This window comes from Xenopus tropicalis, chromosome 2 (genome assembly GCF_000004195.4).
Source record: "Xenopus tropicalis strain Nigerian chromosome 2, UCB_Xtro_10.0, whole genome shotgun sequence".
Taxonomy (NCBI): Eukaryota; Metazoa; Chordata; class Amphibia; order Anura; family Pipidae; genus Xenopus; species Xenopus tropicalis.
This window is the reverse complement of record NC_030678.2, coordinates 63,994,214-64,012,157: the sequence shown is the minus strand read 5'-3', so window position 1 is coordinate 64,012,157 and position 17,944 is coordinate 63,994,214. Positions and strand designations below refer to the sequence as shown.

Below are 17,944 nucleotides of genomic sequence, written 5' to 3'. Positions count from 1 at the left end.
TGTGTGGTTTATTTCCATTGCATTTGGTATATTAATCACTGCTGTTGCAGTTCCCAGGGAGTTTTTGCCCACTAATACATGGTTTAGCCCTGGGTGGAGGCACTTAAACTTTCCAAACCCTGCAAATCTCCCACTTAGCGGAGGCTTGGGATTTCTCCTGTTTGCGCCCCAGTGTGGCCCTGGATATCAGTGCCAAGAAAGGGTTACAGACACTTTGTCTCTGTCTCACACACACAACCAGATTTATCCACTCTTACTAACACTGAAGCAGAACCATTTGTTAACACGTACGCTCTGTTTCACACAGCATCATGTGACCAGGCTGTGGCTCACTTTCTAACACAAAAGAAACAAAGTAGGAAGTATCAGACTACAGCTGCCAGAGAGACCAGCACTTTTACAAAGAGAGGCAGAGAATCAGCAGTTCCTAAGATCTTAAATACCATTATAGAGACCTGGTTCCTGCCCTGCTTGAAGGGAAAACTCGCCCCCGACACCTATGGAAAGAATGCATGTTTACTTGAATATAAGCTGCTTACAATAAGAACACGGAAAGGAATGCAGGAAGGCTGTATGCTTCCCCCACACACATTCCTATCACCAACTGTGACGTGATTCTATACACAGGAAGTAGCATCGCAGGAAGGAGGGGTAACAGGGCTAATCATTTAAAGCACTAAACAGTTTCACGTCACATCGCACACAGATGAAAGAAGGTAAACAATCAATACACAATTTTCTTAAAAGGGGAGACTTACAGCCTATGTATTTATTGTATATCTTTTTGTATGCGGAACAATTTCATGTTGTGTGTGTTTATGCTGTTTACTGAACTAGAAAAGATTAGTTAAGTTGTGGGGGTTCGTTATTATTAGGGAGAATTCATGTTTATAAACCGAACAAATACATGTGATTAATACATGCAACTGGCAAACACATGCCAACAAATGTTTATGTGCATTAGCAGAAATTGCAAAACCTGTAACATGCTGGGAATTTGTATTTACTGACTTTTATATGGAGCCTTTTTCTTGTCTTTGTAAAGGACATAGTCTATTTAATAGTAACCAATATGTACAAATAATATCCAAGGAGGCTTGCTATTTAGTCTAGTGTTTTTTATTTAGTTTTTATATATGTTTTATATATTTTTTATATGTGTATACTATTTAGTCTAGCTTACTATTTAGTCTAACTAATGTCTCACACAAAAATTGGCAATAGTGCAATATGTCTTCCATTCACGGCATGCCATATATCATTTTTATTAATAAAAAATATATTGAAAGTTGTCAGAGGCATAAAAAAGGAAGCAGGTCATGTGACTTTTGGTGAGCATAAGTCTTTGATTTTGAGTATCTGGAGCTCAGTATGATTTTAGACACAGATAGGATAAATGTAATTAAAAAAAACAGCCAAAAATAGAGATATGAACTGATTTCATGTAATTTGGGGAACAAATATTGTGACTAACCATATATAATGATTGATGTAAAAGATGAACAATTTCTCATATATTATGACTGATGCAACAATAAATAAACAATCTCTATAAAGTGCTACAGAATAACATGTCAGATTTAAGCATAACTGTGTTATCTGTTTGTGTTAGTGTACAATGTAGTCTTAAGGCCAGGATAAGAAAATTATCTTGCTTATTAACTTCGACTATGTTTAAGTGTCTGCAATCAGGAGTATTTACCAATATAAGCCCTCACCGGCCTGTACAAACTTAAATCGCAATATGTTATTTGTGAACATCCATTAAGGGCTCTGGAACACGGGGAGATTAGTCGCCTGCGGCAAAACTCCCTGTTCGCGGGCGACTAATCTCCCCGAGTTGCCTTCCCCTGCCATACCACCGGCGAACATGTAAGTCGCCGGCGGGATGGCAGACGCAGCGGCGCGATTTCCCGAAATCGCCCCGCCGCGTCTGCCATCCCACCGGCAGGGTCCAGGTGCTCAAGCCCCAGACCTTCAGCAATAGGAGCCAATTTAAGGAATTTCCACAAAAGAAATGGATAGTACTGTTCCAGATCACCACCAAACGAAGGTGGAAAATACTGAATTTAGGTTAAAAGTTTTATTTGTTACACTCAATTATACATAGAGGGCCTTACTCATTTCATGCACCTAATTATAGGCTAGGCACCGGTATTTGCCTAGGGCGGCAGCCCTCAAATGCCTATATAGTAAATTAAACTGCTCCCAGTTTCCTAATTCCAGCAGCATAGGTGGGGGGGGGGGGGGGGAAGTCCACAGTGATGCACAAGTTGCATCACGCGCAGGCATGCTTTTTTTTTTTTCTATATAATCACTTTGTGTAGTAGACTATACAATATAGTCCTAAAGTAATTCTTTACAGTGGACACCAAGGTGATGTCTCCTGCTTAAAATTTGGTAAAACAGAAAAATTTCACGAAATGTGGATACTGCGCAATGCTCAATGTTTTTTTGTTTTTTTTACACGACTGCAACTTTTTTTTGTTGTGTCAATTTTTTGCAGAAGGTTCGTGAGAAAATTCACCAATGGCGAAATGTGGAATTTTGAAGCGAATCCATACCACTCATCACTATATATAATACATGATTTCAGTACAAGGTTGGAAATGTATTATACAACAATGCAGTTACATTGGATATCTTTATAGGTCCACTTGATATTTTATTAGTTTTGCACATGCTAAGAACTATGGTATAAATTGCATTCTGACTGCTGTGGAGAGAACCACTGCTGACACAACCTTCTTTAAAGGTGACCTGTCACCCAGACATAAAAAGCTATATGTGTGTATATATATATATATATATATATATGTATATAATAGTTGTGGTAAGGTAGTACACCAATAGATCACAACACTACCTGGGTGTCTGCACAGTATAAGTCAACAAATAGCAGCATTATAAGTAAATTGAAGGTTTTATTTACCAAGGTTTTGGTTTCTAACTGGAACCTTCCTCAAGGTTTCTAGAGCTAATCTATTGTTTATATTTACTCACTGTTCTGGGACTCTGATGAAGGTTCCAGTTAGGAACCAAAAAGTTTAATTTTACTTACTCGCTTTACTTTACTTACTCAACACTAGTGATGAGCGTTTTTTTCCGGCAGGCATGGATTTGCAGCAGCTTCTGCATTTCGCCATTGTTGTGCGAAACTTCAGAGAAAATTTGCAGCGGAAAAATTCAGCGCGCAGTAATGTTTTTTGTCGCGTGTCAAATTGGGCGCGGTCGTGTAAAAAAAAAAGTAGTGGTCACGTCAAAAAAAGCACAGGTGACAAAAAAGATGCGGGCATCAAAAAGAAAATATTGTGCGACAAATGCGTTTTGCAAATTTTATGGCAAAGTGAAACGAGATTCGCTCATCACTACTCATCACTTTGCGCCAATTCCTGTGAGTGCTGCTCATAATGCTGCTGTATATGTATATATATATATATATATATACAGTGGTGTGAAAAACTATTTGCCCCCTTCCTGATTTCTTATTCTTTTGCATGTTTGTCACACAAAATGTTTCTGATCATCAAAAACCGTTAACTATTAGTCAAAGATAACATAATTGAACACAAAATGCAGTTTTTAAATGAAGGTTTACGTTATTAAGGGAGAAAAAAAACTCCAAATCTACATGGCCCTGTGTGAAAAAGTGATTGCCCCCCTTGTTAAAAAATAACTTAACTGTGGTTTATCAATTTCAATTTTCAATTTCAATATCAATTTCTGTAGTCACCCCCAGGCCTGATTACTGCCACACCTGTTTCAATCAAGAAATCACTTAAATAGGAGCTACCTGACACAGAGAAGTAGACCAAAAGCACCTCAAAAGCTAGACATCATGCCAAGATCCAAAGAAATTCAGGAACAAATGAGAACAAAAGTAATTGAGATCTATCAGTCTGGTAAAGGTTATAAAGCCATTTCTAAAGCTTTGGGACTCCAGCGAACCACAGTGAGAGCCATTATCCACAAATGGCAAAAACATGGAACAGTGGTGAACCTTCCCAGGAGTGGCCGGCCGACCAAAATTACCCCAAGAGCGCAGAGACAACTCATCCGAGGGGCCACAAAAGACCCCAGGACAATATCTAAAGAACTGCAGGCCTCACTTGCCTCAATTAAGGTCAGTGTTCACGACTCCACCATAAGAAAGAGACTGGGCAAAAACGGCCTGCATGGCAGATTTCCAAGGCGCAAACCACTTTTAAGCAAAAAGAACATTATGGCTCATCTCAATTTTGCTAAAAAACATCTCAATGATTGCCAAGACTTTTGAGAAAATACCTTGTGGACCGACGAGACAAAAGTTGAACTTTTTGGAAGGTGCGTGTCCCGTTACATCTGGCGTAAAAGTAACACAGCATTTCAGAAAAAGAACATCATACCAATAGTAAAATATGGTGGTGGTAGTGTGATGGTCTGGGGTTGTTTTGCTGCTTCAGGACCTGGAAGGCTTGCTGTGATAGATGGAACCATGAATTCTACTGTCTACCAAAAAATCCTGAAGGAGAATGTCCGGCCATCTGTTCGTCAACTCAAGCTGAAGCGATCTTGGGTGCTGCAGCAGGACAATGACCCAAAACACACCAGCAAATCCACCTCTGAATGGCTGAAGAAAAACAAAATGAAGACTTTGGAGTGGCCTAGTCAAAGTCCTGACCTGAATCCTATTGAGATGTTGTGGCATGACCTTAAAAAGGCGGTTCATGCTAGAAAACCCTCAAATAAAGCTGAATTACAACAATTCTGCAAAGATGAGTGGGCCAAAATTCCTCCAGAGCGCTGTAAAAGACTTGTTGCAAGTTATCGCAAACGCTTGATTGCAGTTATTGCTGCTAAGGGTGGCCCAACCAGTTATTAGGTTCAGGGGGCAATTACTTTTTCACACAGGGCCATGTAGGTTTGGATTTTCTTTCTCCCTAAATAATAAAAACCCTCATTTAAAAACTGCATTTTGTGTTTACTTGTGTTATCTTTGACTAATAGTTAAATGTGTTTGATGATCAGAAACATTTTGTGTGACAAACATGCAAAAGAATAAGAAATCAGGAAGGGGGCAAATAGTTTTTCACACCACTGTATATATATATATATATATATATATAATATATATATATCGTTTTTCTTAAATGTGTACTTGAATAATACTGACAAACTGAAACATTTTAGTGTACTATCTTTGCATTAATTGTGTAATTACACTTCTATGAATCTTTAAAAATAAGACAATTTATCAAGACGGGCAATGTGTTTTTTTCTAAAAGTTATTCTGCTACAGCACCCGTTTGGGCATCTCATTAGATACATCTTACCCATCTCAGTAGATACATCATACCCATGCACATACATTATTGCTTTGTGGCCATACTACCCATTAAAATTGTATGGTGGTATAATTAAGCAATGTAGTTACACTAGAAACATTTCAGCACATTGCATTTGCGGTGGTGTTATTAGTTTTAGGTAAATATGCAATGTTGCTGTGAAAGTATTTTTAACAGTAATCAATGCGTTAGTATCTAACAAGTACTAAACATGGAGTAGCTCCAACCATAGATGCAGATCTGCATAATTTTGTGTCACCGGCTAATGCAGATACAGTACTTGCAGGTTGTTGATAAAACAATAAAATATGAGGCCCTTACACTGTTTCACACTACTTACAACTCTAATCCAGTTAGATAATCCACACATGACAAGTACAATGTAAAGTGCTTTGAGTCCCATGGGGACCTTACCTTTTTACATAATACCTAGTTCACTATCTATTCCAAAACGTGATAAAACGTGAACACTTTTACAAGAGGGTATGCCCATTCAAGCAAATTACTTACTACCTTGTTTGTGATGACTGATAAATGTTTTACCATATACGTGTGCTTTATTAGTAAATGATAATACATGTATGGGATCCATTATCCGGAAACCTGATATCTGGAAAGCTCAGAATTACGGAAAGCCTGTCTCCCATAGACTCCATTTTAATCAAATAATTCAGATTTTTAAAATTGATTCCTTTTTCTCTGTAAAAATAAAACTGTGCTTTTGTATTTGATCCCAACTAAGATATAGTTAATTCTTGCTGGATGCAAAATAATCCTATTGGGTTTAATGTTTTATTGATTTTTTTAGAAGACTTAAGGTATAAAGATCCAAATTACCCTTGGTCCCAAGCATTCTTGATAACAGGTCCTATACCTGTACAAGAATTTCTATGTCTGTTATATAACCCTGGGAGCTTGACCACCTCTGCTAAATCCGCAGAAATCACACATAGTAATGTAGGCTAAAAAAAGATACATGCTTTGGTGAAACTTGCCTTACTGAAGTACATATATTGGTGAGAGGCAAATATTTACTCAGAAATGCTTGTTTCAGCATTTCTGCCATAGCTTTGTTTTTCATTGCTATGTGCTATTATTATACAAAGTGATGGCAGAGGGACCACCACTCACAAAATTATTGCTTCAGCATTTTTGGTGTAGGTCTGTCACAACTGTGTGCTTTGTAGACCACAATTCCAATAGATTTCTATGCAAAGTGATTGCAGGAAAAGAGGGGTATAATGCGTGTTTGTATTTTTGACCTACTAGGGCTCATTCATTAATACAGGGGATATTTACATTAGTCCATTAACGCTTAACAACAGATATTTGATTTCATTATTCTATTTGTCTGATGAAAGTTTACTGGTTGCTCTTTTAACAATTATTTTTGCACTATTTCCTTGTTTCAAAACTAGAAATCCCACCTCATTCTCCATTCTTAGGTGAGCAACTTTCTACACCTCAGGAGCATCAGGAGACATCACAGAGAGTCAACTGCAAGATCTGTGGAGACAGAGCATCAGGGTTTCATTATGGGGTGCATGCATGTGAGGGTTGCAAGGTACTGTAGAAAAAAATGAATCGCAGGGAACATATAAAATAAAGTATATAACACAACCTTAAAAAACATTTTATGGGTTTAAAAGTATGGGGAATCTGTCATTTTGTCAGCAAATAAGTTTCATGTATTGCATTTTAATAAAGTGCAAGATAAGTAAAAAAAAAATGCATTCCATATGAACTGCGCAAACATGTTTAGTGCATTTCTTCTCATAGCTTAATAACTGGATTTTACTGAACTGAAAGTTGACATTTTCTTTTAGGTATATTATTTAGGCTGCATTCAGTCCTGTATCTATAGGAGGTTCAGGCCTTGTAATTATAGGGATGACAGGAGGCCTCTTAGGTGTGGAAAATCAATTACAAAGTACACTGGTTACATTGTGTACATGCAGATTGCAAGTTGCTAGCATGGAGAAGAAGGGTCTTTTGTATTTGAAAAAAAAACCTTTACAAACACCAGCATGGTGTGGTCTTTGATTGTTGGCAGAGTTAAACTACACAGGAAATTTTGTAGGATAGTGTTGGATCGACAGATTGTACTCTACAAGTCGGGTATATTTACATGGGTTAAAAAATAATGGGACTGATAGAAAAATTGGGGATAAACTACTGTACATAGAAGCTTTGTCATTCGCCACAACATGTCTGTCACAGGGGAAGGCTGCAAGCTGCATCTGTATTGAAATACATTGACACATGTAGATGCATGAACAAATCTACTATTTTAGGATTAGGCCAAACCCCAAATTTTTCGCAAAAGTTTAGTCCAAATACCGAACCGAATCCAACTCCTAATTTGCAAATGCAAATTATGTTAAGGAGGGGTGAAAGACAACCATGTTTATGTGACAAAAAATATTGGGATTTTAAGGATTCAGATTCGGTTCGGCCAGAAGCACGGATTCAGCCAAATCTGAACCCTGATGAAAAAATGCCAAAATCTTGGCTGAATCCTGAACCGAATCCTGGATTTGGTGCATCCCTATAAATGACACCATCTAACCTGACTGTGGGGATAAGCTTTTGTAGGATCCTACAAAATGTTTGTGCTCTTGTGTGGTGTTGCATGATCTGATCAAAATCTCCTTTTTTCTTTAGCTCTAATAGTTGAGGGAGACACAATGAGTAACAACACAAGGAAATGAATATGGGTGCCAGTAAGGACAGAAAGCATCTGTAATCCTTTGGTGACCATGATTAACAGGCCTTGTTGTGACTTTATACACTTTATAAGTGCCTCTAGCGCTGATAAAAATGAAAGATGACCCAGATTACCCTTCTGGGATTATGCATATAAGGCGTATATAAAAAACATGTTGGCACCCCCAGGAATGACCACAACCCTTGTCCTTTATGAAAAATTGCTTTGTGAACTATTGCCTCCTATCTGAGTGATGGTATTGCAACTTCAGACAAATTTCAGTGTACAGGCCCTTTTAGACATAAATGGCCCCTATAATTGAAATAAAGTGTTTGGTCTCAAGCAAAATGCAATGTACATGTTCTAGTAATTGAAGGCTTTGCAGGAGGGCAATGAGCTCAGTATGATTCCATTAATTTCCCTAACCGTTGTCTTTGTTTCAGGGTTAAGGTGGCCATACAGGGGCATATTCAGCTGCCGATTCGGGTCCTTAAGACCAATTTGGCAGCTTATGTGCCTATAGGTGGGCGATATCAGGCCCTAGGGCCAAACAATCTGATTAAAACGACAGGCATAGGCACCGTTGGTTGGGGGACCGTATCAACAAGCTGATGTGGTCCCCGATTCAATGGAGAAACCAAAGTGCCCGATCGAGATCTGCCCAATTTTAGGCCAAATATTTTTCGGTGGTGCCCATAAAGGACCGATATTGGCAGCTAAAATTGGCCCATGTATAGCCACCTTAAGAGACTTACATGTTAAAGCAAATAAACACTAAATTATTGTATACTGGTGTCTGCCTGATTGTGTGATAAAGATGGCCATACACGCTAAAATCCACTCGCTTGGCGAGGTCGCCAAGTGAGCGGATCTTCTCCTAATAACCCTACCAATGGGTTGGTGATATCGGGCTAATTTTGTCGTTTGGCCCTGGGGCTAAACGATTGAATTAGAATGATCGGTATAGGCGTCCGTTGGTTCGGGGACCGCGTCAACCTGCCCGATCAAGATCTGGCCGATTTCAGGCCAGATGTTGGTCGGGCAGGCCTGTTGTTAGTGTCCATACATGGGCCGATAATCTGCCAATCGTTCTATGGGACCGATATGGGCAGCTGGAATCGGCCCCTGTATGGCCACCTTAACTCTTTCTACACCTATTCTATTTTTCCCTAAGAGACTTGCTTGACAACAACTCATGGCAATAATAAATCAAGCAGAAATGTTTTATCAATATATTCCATTTTTTAACTTAACAGGGATTCTTTCGTCGCACCATACGGATGAGACTGCAGTATGAAAATTGTGACCGCAACTGTAAGATCCAAAAGAAAAATCGGAACAAATGTCAGTACTGCCGATTCAACAAGTGTTTGAGCCTTGGCATGTCCCACAATGGTGAGATAGGATAACCAAGTATGGATGCAACAAAAAAAATGTGGGGTAACCACAAGATGCATTATAATTTTAATATTTAGTCATTAAATGCGGGATACCAAATTATGAATGGGAATCAACTATTATAACTTTGTAGAAAGTAGTAATCTGGCTGATTATTTTTTTTGTGATTTATTAATAAAGATGTCTTCCATTCTGCTGTATTCCAAACTGAAAGTTAAGGTGATACGGACAGTTATCAAAATAAATAGAAATGTTAAGGGAATAACATTTCTATTTATTTAGGGATAGCCATGTTTTGCATTTCCCAGGGTGCTACTGCCATTTGACCTATGCTGTGATAAACTTTATTCACACTTTACTGCTGAGCTGCAAGTTGGAGTAATATACCCCCCCCCCCCCCCAGTAGCTGATCAGCAGAACAATGTGAAGGTAGCAAGATAGCAGCTCCCAGTAGATATCAGAAGAGCACTCTAGTAAGAAATCCAAATCCGGCTTGGGACTCCTCCAGTTACATGAAAGTAGGAGAAACAATAGATTATCTGAAAGCAGTTCTAATGTGTAGTGCTTTCTCCTTTGAAAGCTCAGACTCAGGCACAATGCACTGAGATGGCTGCCTACACACAAATATTACAGCCAAATTTGTTGGTTCAAGAATAACATTTTAAATTGTAGCGTGAATTATTTGCTATGTAAACAGTGTAATTTAGAAATAAAAAGTACACCATAAAAATCATGAATTCCTTTAAAGCATTACTTGGCCTTGCCTAGGACATATCCATGTTAATTTTGATAGGACAGTGTCAGTATCATTTAAATGTTGCAACAGTAGATATGTAAAGGAGAAGGAAAACGAAGTAAGCTTTATCAGAAAGGTCTATGTAAATACAGCCATAAGCACTCACAGAAAAGCTTCTTCTATCAAAAGAAACACAGAGTTTTTTTTCTCCTTTTTTGTAAACATGTTCTTTGGTTATCAGACTTACTCGCTCAGAAAAATCCGTAATTCCTGGGGCCAGAGCCTGCGTAGCAATCTCCTGCTCCCCCCTCCCTTAAGAATTCATAAAACTTACTTTCTCCTTTGGAATGTGTAATCTGAGCTACCAGCCTCTAGAGCTGCAGCAGGAAGCTAGGACGGCCAAGCTAAAATGGCAGCTAAACAAACAGAGGGAGCTTCTAGGGCTCTTTACTCAGGTATAGTAAAGCTTTCTGCAGAATAAATATAGCATTCTAGGTGGCACCAATGTGGCGAATCTATTTCCAGTAAAATGCCAAAATGACTTTCCTTCTCCTTTTATTCTTATCATTTATTCTTATACCTTTCTCTAATTTTTAATTAAAGTAAAATTGTAATAAATATGTCTTTCTAGCTGCAAATTGTTGCATTGTATACATCATCTAAAAAGTCCATTTTAAACTTGAAAACAAAAATAGCAATATATTTGTTATATGTTAACTTTTTTTTAAGTATTCCACATATTAAATTAATATCGTAATTCTTGTTGTTATTATTACATTGTAGTTGTATATTTTTTAATGCTCTGGCTGCTTTTTTTTCCTTAAAGGAAAAGGAAGGGCTAATAAAGAGTTAATCTTAAGCTGCAGGCATACCTTATAGTGCCCTTAAGTCTCCCCATATTTTACCTGTTCAGATGATCAGAAGCCAAACAGGAAGAAAAAATGCTGAGCTGTGTAAAGAAAGTTTCCATAATGCCTCACTCCTGCACCGAGACCCAAACCAAGTGTACATGCTTAGTTAGTTAGACTATGAGTCAGCTTCTTGCTGATTGGTTCAGATCCATATTCCTAAGAAGGCAAATAAGTCACAAACCTACTAAAAGTTTACTTAAAGGTGAACCACCCTTTTAATAAGCCTCACTGCCAAAATATATGTTGGATCAGATGAGCTAAGTTAGTATACTTTTTTTTTTATCCAATTTTAATTATATATAGAGAAATACAGAAGCCAAAAAAAGTTTAGTGCAAAAGAAGAGAAAAGAAAGTTAGGAAATAGCAAAGGTGATATTATGAGTATTGAAAGCAAGTAAAGCAATAGTCAGAAAATCACACCATTCTCAGGTCATATTATGTATGGTTCACTTCCCCTTAATATGATCTTAGGCATATTCCAAGTTTGACCATATTTTATTGAAGTTCCCTATGATATCATGTTTAAGAGCACTAAGGTAGTCCATTCTACGTATATATCTAATTCTCTGCAGAAAGTCTAATTCAGTAGGGGGCGTATTTTGCTATTGCCCCTCTAGCTGCAGTTAGGATACTATTTATTAAATGCTGGGTCGCGTTTTGCACGTTGGGCACTTCATTTCCCAGGATGCAGATAAGTGGGCCCCAAAGAACATCTATAAACTTTACTCTTCTTAACCAATTATGAACAGTATCCCAAAATTGAGTCAATTTTGGGCAGGACCAAAACATTTGAAGCAAAGTGCCCACTTTAGTCCCGCATCTCCAGCAGACTGGGAGCCGGGACAGAATGAGTGGTGTATGATAACATCCGAAAAGAATCTTATAAATAAATTCCTTTTTAACATTGTTCCATATGTGTTCCCATGTATCAGAGTCAATGGGAGTGTCGAGTAATTGTGCCCATTTCACCATGTATATATGTGTTTTTTTTGTACATCTACTGTGTTCAGTATTGTGTAAAATCTACTGATTAAGCACCTCTGGGTTATTCTCATACTGCTGGCTTCTATTAAGGCATGTAGATTTGGGACAGTCCCACTTGGGAAGAGCCTGAGGGCATAATGCCTGAGTTGGAGGTACAGAAATTGAGAGACGTGCTTTCTCTTGGGGTCTTTGGTGAGTTCTTCATTGGACAGTATTTTAATAATGAGCCAATATTGTGTTGTATATATGCCTGAGGGCATAATGCCTGAGTTGGAGGTACAGAAATTGAGAGACGTGCTTTCTCTTGGGGTCTTTTGTGAGTTCTTCATTGGACAGTATTTTAATAATGAGCCAATATTAATTATGTTTGCTGTGTTTAGGGCATTAATTATTTAAGGCTCCTGTGCTGGCAAAAACTCTGGGAATTTCATGTAAGGGATCAGCAGGGATTGCCAAGGTTTGCATAAGTTAGTATACTTTTAAGGTTTCTTTCCTAGTAATACTATGGGGAGTTTTGGGAAATTTTGTATGGAAAATCTTTGAGAGAAGACAAATGAGTCCCAAAATTCTGAAACAACCTTACATCATATATGTAGCATAGTTCCAGTATCTGAGCAGCCTCTGAAACATTGTGGGTTGTAGCAGTGATTGTCGACAACGTACAGTTAAAATCGCTTCCTGGATTGGGACCCAGAGCTGTGGAGTTGGTAGATAAATTCTCCGACTCCTCTGTTTTTAATATGCTAATGTATTTTATACATTCATACTGTCAATGAAAAGCATGCTTCATGGTCATTTAACGTGTTTGTTTATGCACTGTGTGCATTGGGCTTTATTCTTATAGCAGAGAAGTAATTAATTATGACTGTTTGTGAATTGGGACATTTAAACTTGCTTTATTTTTTTTTTTTTTATTCCCATTTAAATTTAGTAGGAGTCGGTTCATTTTTTGCCGACTCAGACTCCAACTCCAGGTAACCAAAATTGCCTCCGACTCCTCGACTCCGACTCCACAGCCCTGTTGGGACCAGTCTTTTTTGGTTCTTATGGATTATGGTAGCATCTCCTGACTGGAGGAAATATGTCCATCTAGTTGTCTGATTTTGTGTATTGTGTTTGCCTGTTGTGAGATTTTAGTAGATTTGCCAGCATACTATCTGGCTTTTTGCATATAAATAAAATTTGTCCTTAGTTTGGGCTGTGGGGAATAGTCTGTTGGTTTGCTCAAGGGCTGTGGGTTCAGACGAAAGGAGGGACTGTGTATCCTGTGTAACCTTTCTTTCTTTTTTCTAGATGTAAACTAGATCAAACAGCCCCTGATATATGCTTTGTGCACTACCCATACCCAAGCTGGAGATGTTTCAGGCTTGGAGTTTTCTTGGAAGAAGCGTTTTAGTTCCAGTGAAATGTATTTAATGCAATCTGGATCAGCTTGAAAGCTCTCATTCAAGCTCCATGTGGGGAAAATAGGCAAGGGGGTCTGTAGATCCAGTACTGTCAACATTAGATCAGAAAGGCAAAGACACATGGAGCTATATAGTAGCAGCTACTTGTCATGGCTACTAAATGCCAGAAAATACCCTGCCATAGACAATACTGAGAAATGCATCTGCTAAAACATGTTGTTAAATGTGACCGTGGTCCATTCCAGGCGGGGTTAGTATTGCCAGGCTTGCTTTGGGTGTGTGAATTATGTGGTTCTGGCCTTTCCAGGGAAATAGAAGCAAAAATGGCAAACCCCATTTGCATTTAACTTGTGTTGTATAAGTAATGCAGTGATGGGTTTCATTTAACACCATTTTAGGAGTTGTAGGTGTAATGTCCGCATTCAGCTGCATATTGTATGGGTCTTTAGTGGTCATGCGGGCTGCTCGTAGGGCTAGATCTCTCATTCCCACATTGAGTAATTTTAGCAAAATGTCCCTAGGTAGATAAGGGTTGCACGGGCGATCCAGGGCTCTATATTTTCTTTCAATATGCAAATATCATGATTAGTCAGGGAGTAAATGATGTAATATCCCTGAGAGGTCTGATACTAATTATGGAACTCCTGTTACTTACAAATTACTTCTCCCTTATCGGTTTTCCAAGTCCTCAACTTTATTTTCTAGCTGTAAGGAATTGGTTTTGGTGAAGGGTGAGCTGTTTTTGATCCTCCTGCAGGGCTACAGCAAATAAGTCCATGCAGTGTTCATGCTTGTCCCTGTCGCCTAATTTTCTGATTTGGTGTGTGAATTCGGTGATCACTGCTGTAAGTTTCATTTTAATTTGAACCTGTACTGTCTGGAGTGCGGCCTGTGTTTCTGTGGTGGACGGTGTTATGTATGTCTCTAGTTCCTGTTCTGTGCAAGTTGGCAAAGATGGCATCTGTGAGCTTTCTATAGAGTGTCGCTGAAACATCAGTGGAGTTTGTAGCTGCTGTTTCTTTTTGTTGACAGTGGTGCCATCAGTGGAGTTGGAATGTTAGTGCTTAGTATTGTGATGCTAATCTTGTGAAGTTGATGCAGTATTTTTACACTGATGGTTGCTGTTTAATGTGGTGCAGGTACAAAGCCTTCACAGACACATCCTGCCTGGTCTCTCCCTGCTCTCCAGTAAGGTATTTTAGCAGCTATCTTACTTACCCTAGCAACTAGGCAGTTGTTTAAACAGGAGATGGGAATATGAATAAGAGGGCCTGCATAAAAAATAGGTATTAAAAAGTAACAATAAAATTGTAGCATCACAGAGCAATAGTTTTTGACTGTCAGGGTCAGTGACCTCCATTTGAAAGCTGGAAAGAGTCAGAAGTAGATGGCAAATAATTCAAATACTATAAAAAATAATTAATAATGAAGACCAATTGCAAAGTTGCTAGGAACAGGCCATTTTCGAACATACTAAAGGTTAACTTAAAGGTGAACCACCCCTTTAAGTTAGTTACAGAATTTCTCCAAGATACTAATGTTTTTCTGTTAACTGTGCTGAATGTGGCACATTAATGCATTTCCATAATGTTCTTGTAGCAATCAGGTTTGGGCGCATGCCAGAGTCAGAGAAGAGGAAGCTAGTGCAGGCACCAGTAACGGATTCAGCTGCCCCTGATTCTCCAGTGTCTGACTTGGATGCTCTGTCACAGCTTATCCACTCTTCCTACATGAACACTTTTACCATGACCAAGAAGAGAGCACGGGACATCCTGACTGGCAGAAGCACTATCACGGTGAGACGGAGAATAATTTTAATGACTGATACTTATGCTGGGGATAAATATTGGTTTGAAAAGTCACCTGAAAGTTGGCGATAAAAGGCCTGTGTGTGGTGCCAATTGAAAGGTCTGCCTGACCAATATCTTGGTGAAAATTGGCCTGAACCAATTGAGTGGATTTTCACATGTATGGGGAGCTTTAGAAAACAAAAGCAAAACTCTGATTGGTTGCTATAAGCAACATCACTGGTGATATTCATCTTCAGTATTGGTGAACATAACCATGATACATTTATATGATTGTTTTAGTCAGAAAGTATCCAGGTGGAGTTGACAGTGAAAATGCAATGTACCAAGTGAGACCATTGTTCCAGTCATTCAGAATGTCATAGGTCTTTAACAAATGAGTATACAGTTTTTAAAGAAAAACTAAACCCCCAGAATGAATACTTATCCAACAGATATACAACAGATTTTATTTATTTTAGTTTAGTTCTAGTTTATATCAAATTTAGTGACCTATTGAAGAATGTTACCAAATTGGAATATATATCAGTATATACCATTTTGTGGTGGTCTGTGTGCTCCCTCAGAGAGCACATCTGGAAATAATGCTATGGGAGCAAAAGACAGAACTCTGTCCAGTAACTGGCTGATGTGACCTAATATGTATGTGTGCCCTTGGCTTGTCTATGAATCGTATGATTTTAGGAGGCAGCCATTAGTACTTAAATATGGCAATTTTCTATGTAGAATTACCCAGTGGCTCATACTACTAAAAAATTATATTTTTATGAAAATGCTTTATTTAGCTGTAGTAGGGTTTAGCATATAAGCTGTTTTTTGTGATATAGTTTATAGAGATCTACATTGTTTGGGGGTATCGTGTTCCTTTAAATTGTATTAGGCTTCTTTAATTAATACATGTTGTTTGCATTAAGCTTCCAATGCAACACACCACAGAACTTTGTAATCATCTAAAATTCACTCTAATGATCCCATTATATTGTGTACTGCAAGTTTCAAGTGTAGTTTTGTATACTGTTTTAAATGAATCTCCTTCTTCTCCTCAGCCCTTTGTCATACACGACATGGATACTCTATGGCAAGCAGAGCAAGGGACCGTGTGGGAGCAGCTGCCCACCCAAGACCTTACAGGGACAGAGATCGGAGTTCATGTATTTTATCGTTGCCAATGCACTTCTGTGGAGACTGTTCGTGCACTTACTGACTTTGCCAAAAGTGTTCCTGGCTTCAGCACACTCTACCTCAATGACCAGGTCACACTTCTAAAATATGGAGTCCATGAGGCTATCTTTTGCATGCTGGCATCCCTTATGAACAAAGATGGGCTGCTAGTTGCTGGGGGGCGTGGCTTTGTTACCCGTGAGTTCCTGCGCAGCCTTCGTCAGCCATTTTGTCATATCATGGAGCCCAAGTTCCACTTTGCCTCCAAGTTCAATGCACTGGAACTAAATGACAGTGATCTGGCACTTTTTGTGGCATCCATCATCCTATGCGGTGGTTAGAAGCTCCCATTTTTTATACATTTAATACCTTTTCCAGTTTTCTTTTCCTATATATATCCTTTGTTTTCAGCATTTGTCTTCTTTGATTAATGTGATTTGATTCCTTCTACATTTATTACTTGCCAACCTTGATTCTCTTAACATATCATAATTTACTTTTCTTTTTTTTGGCATCAGTTGTTTTTAAGTTTCCCCATTATTTCTATAGTTCTAAAAATGGCAAGGGATGATTAACACTACCATTCTCCATAACCACTTTAATCTACCATTCTTAAGTATTAGTCACCTTCTCTCACTTTTCCTCATTTTCTTTTTCACCATTTTTTTTCTCTCCCATCAGATCGTCCAGGCCTCATTAATCCCTCACAGGTAGAGGACATCCAGGAGGGTATTCTAGGTGCTCTCAGACGTCATCTCAAGACATCTCACACAGATGCTCCTTTTCTGTTTCCTAAACTTCTGCACAAGATGGCTGACTTGCGTCAGTTAGTGACTGAACATGCAGAGCTTGTTCAGAGTATAAAACGAACAGAATCCAGCGCTGCTCTGCACCCATTACTGCAAGAGATTTACAGAGACATGTATTGATGATGTTTAAACAAGAACCTTATAAAAGGCATTATTCCTTTAAAGCTTTATATGTCCACTAATGATATTCAGTTTACCTATATATTATTTTATTTTATAAACAATAGTCTTAATGTTTAGTAACTACTTTTCTCAATAACATCAGATTTGCATTTGAGTTTAACACTAACTTAGTCACTTCTATAAAATAAACTTAATTTTTTTTTTGTAAAGGATACAGCCTTGTAAGCCTCTCCATGGTAACATGTATACTTTGTGTATGCTTATATAAAAGCATGAAGACATATCCTTAATGACTGCGGTGTCTTATTTTTATTTCTTGTGAAATACAACCAGGTTTATACCTATAAATATGCCAATTATCCTCATTTAGAGAAAAGACTCAAGACACTCTGATTCACCTCTGCAGTTCAGTTGGTCATGGCCACTAAGGAACTGTGCTCAGACTTCTTACATGTATACCCTATATTTATAGTTAACAGTAGTTATGCAAATTAAACTATTGGGCAAATCTAATATTCATGGTTGATTAAAATATCTTCATCAGTCGGATTATTTACAGTTCTTGTTGAATACAAAA

At 38.3% G+C, this 17,944-nt stretch overlaps 1 protein-coding gene across 6 annotated transcripts; it reads left to right on the top strand.

Annotated features, from left to right (window-relative positions):
* The first annotated feature begins 275 nt into the window (after positions 1-275).
* Positions 276-17,657, top strand: ppard (peroxisome proliferator activated receptor delta). Of its 6 annotated transcripts, none has more exons than XM_004910703.4 (6): positions 276-716; positions 6,743-6,888; positions 9,288-9,426; positions 15,066-15,262; positions 16,321-16,771; positions 17,117-17,657. In XM_004910703.4, exons 1-6 carry the CDS (start codon positions 707-709, stop codon positions 17,362-17,364), a joined length of 1,191 nt encoding a protein of 396 aa, XP_004910760.1. In that variant the 5' UTR covers positions 276-706; the 3' UTR covers positions 17,365-17,657. The 6 variants fall into 6 exon arrangements, with proteins under 6 accessions (XP_004910760.1, XP_004910763.1, XP_002941448.1 ...); XM_002941402.5 differs by having other exon boundaries at positions 277-716; positions 6,770-6,888; XM_031896826.1 differs by lacking the exon at positions 276-716 and adding an exon at positions 2,318-2,602 and having other exon boundaries at positions 6,770-6,888.
* The last annotated feature ends 287 nt before the right edge of the window (positions 17,658-17,944 follow it).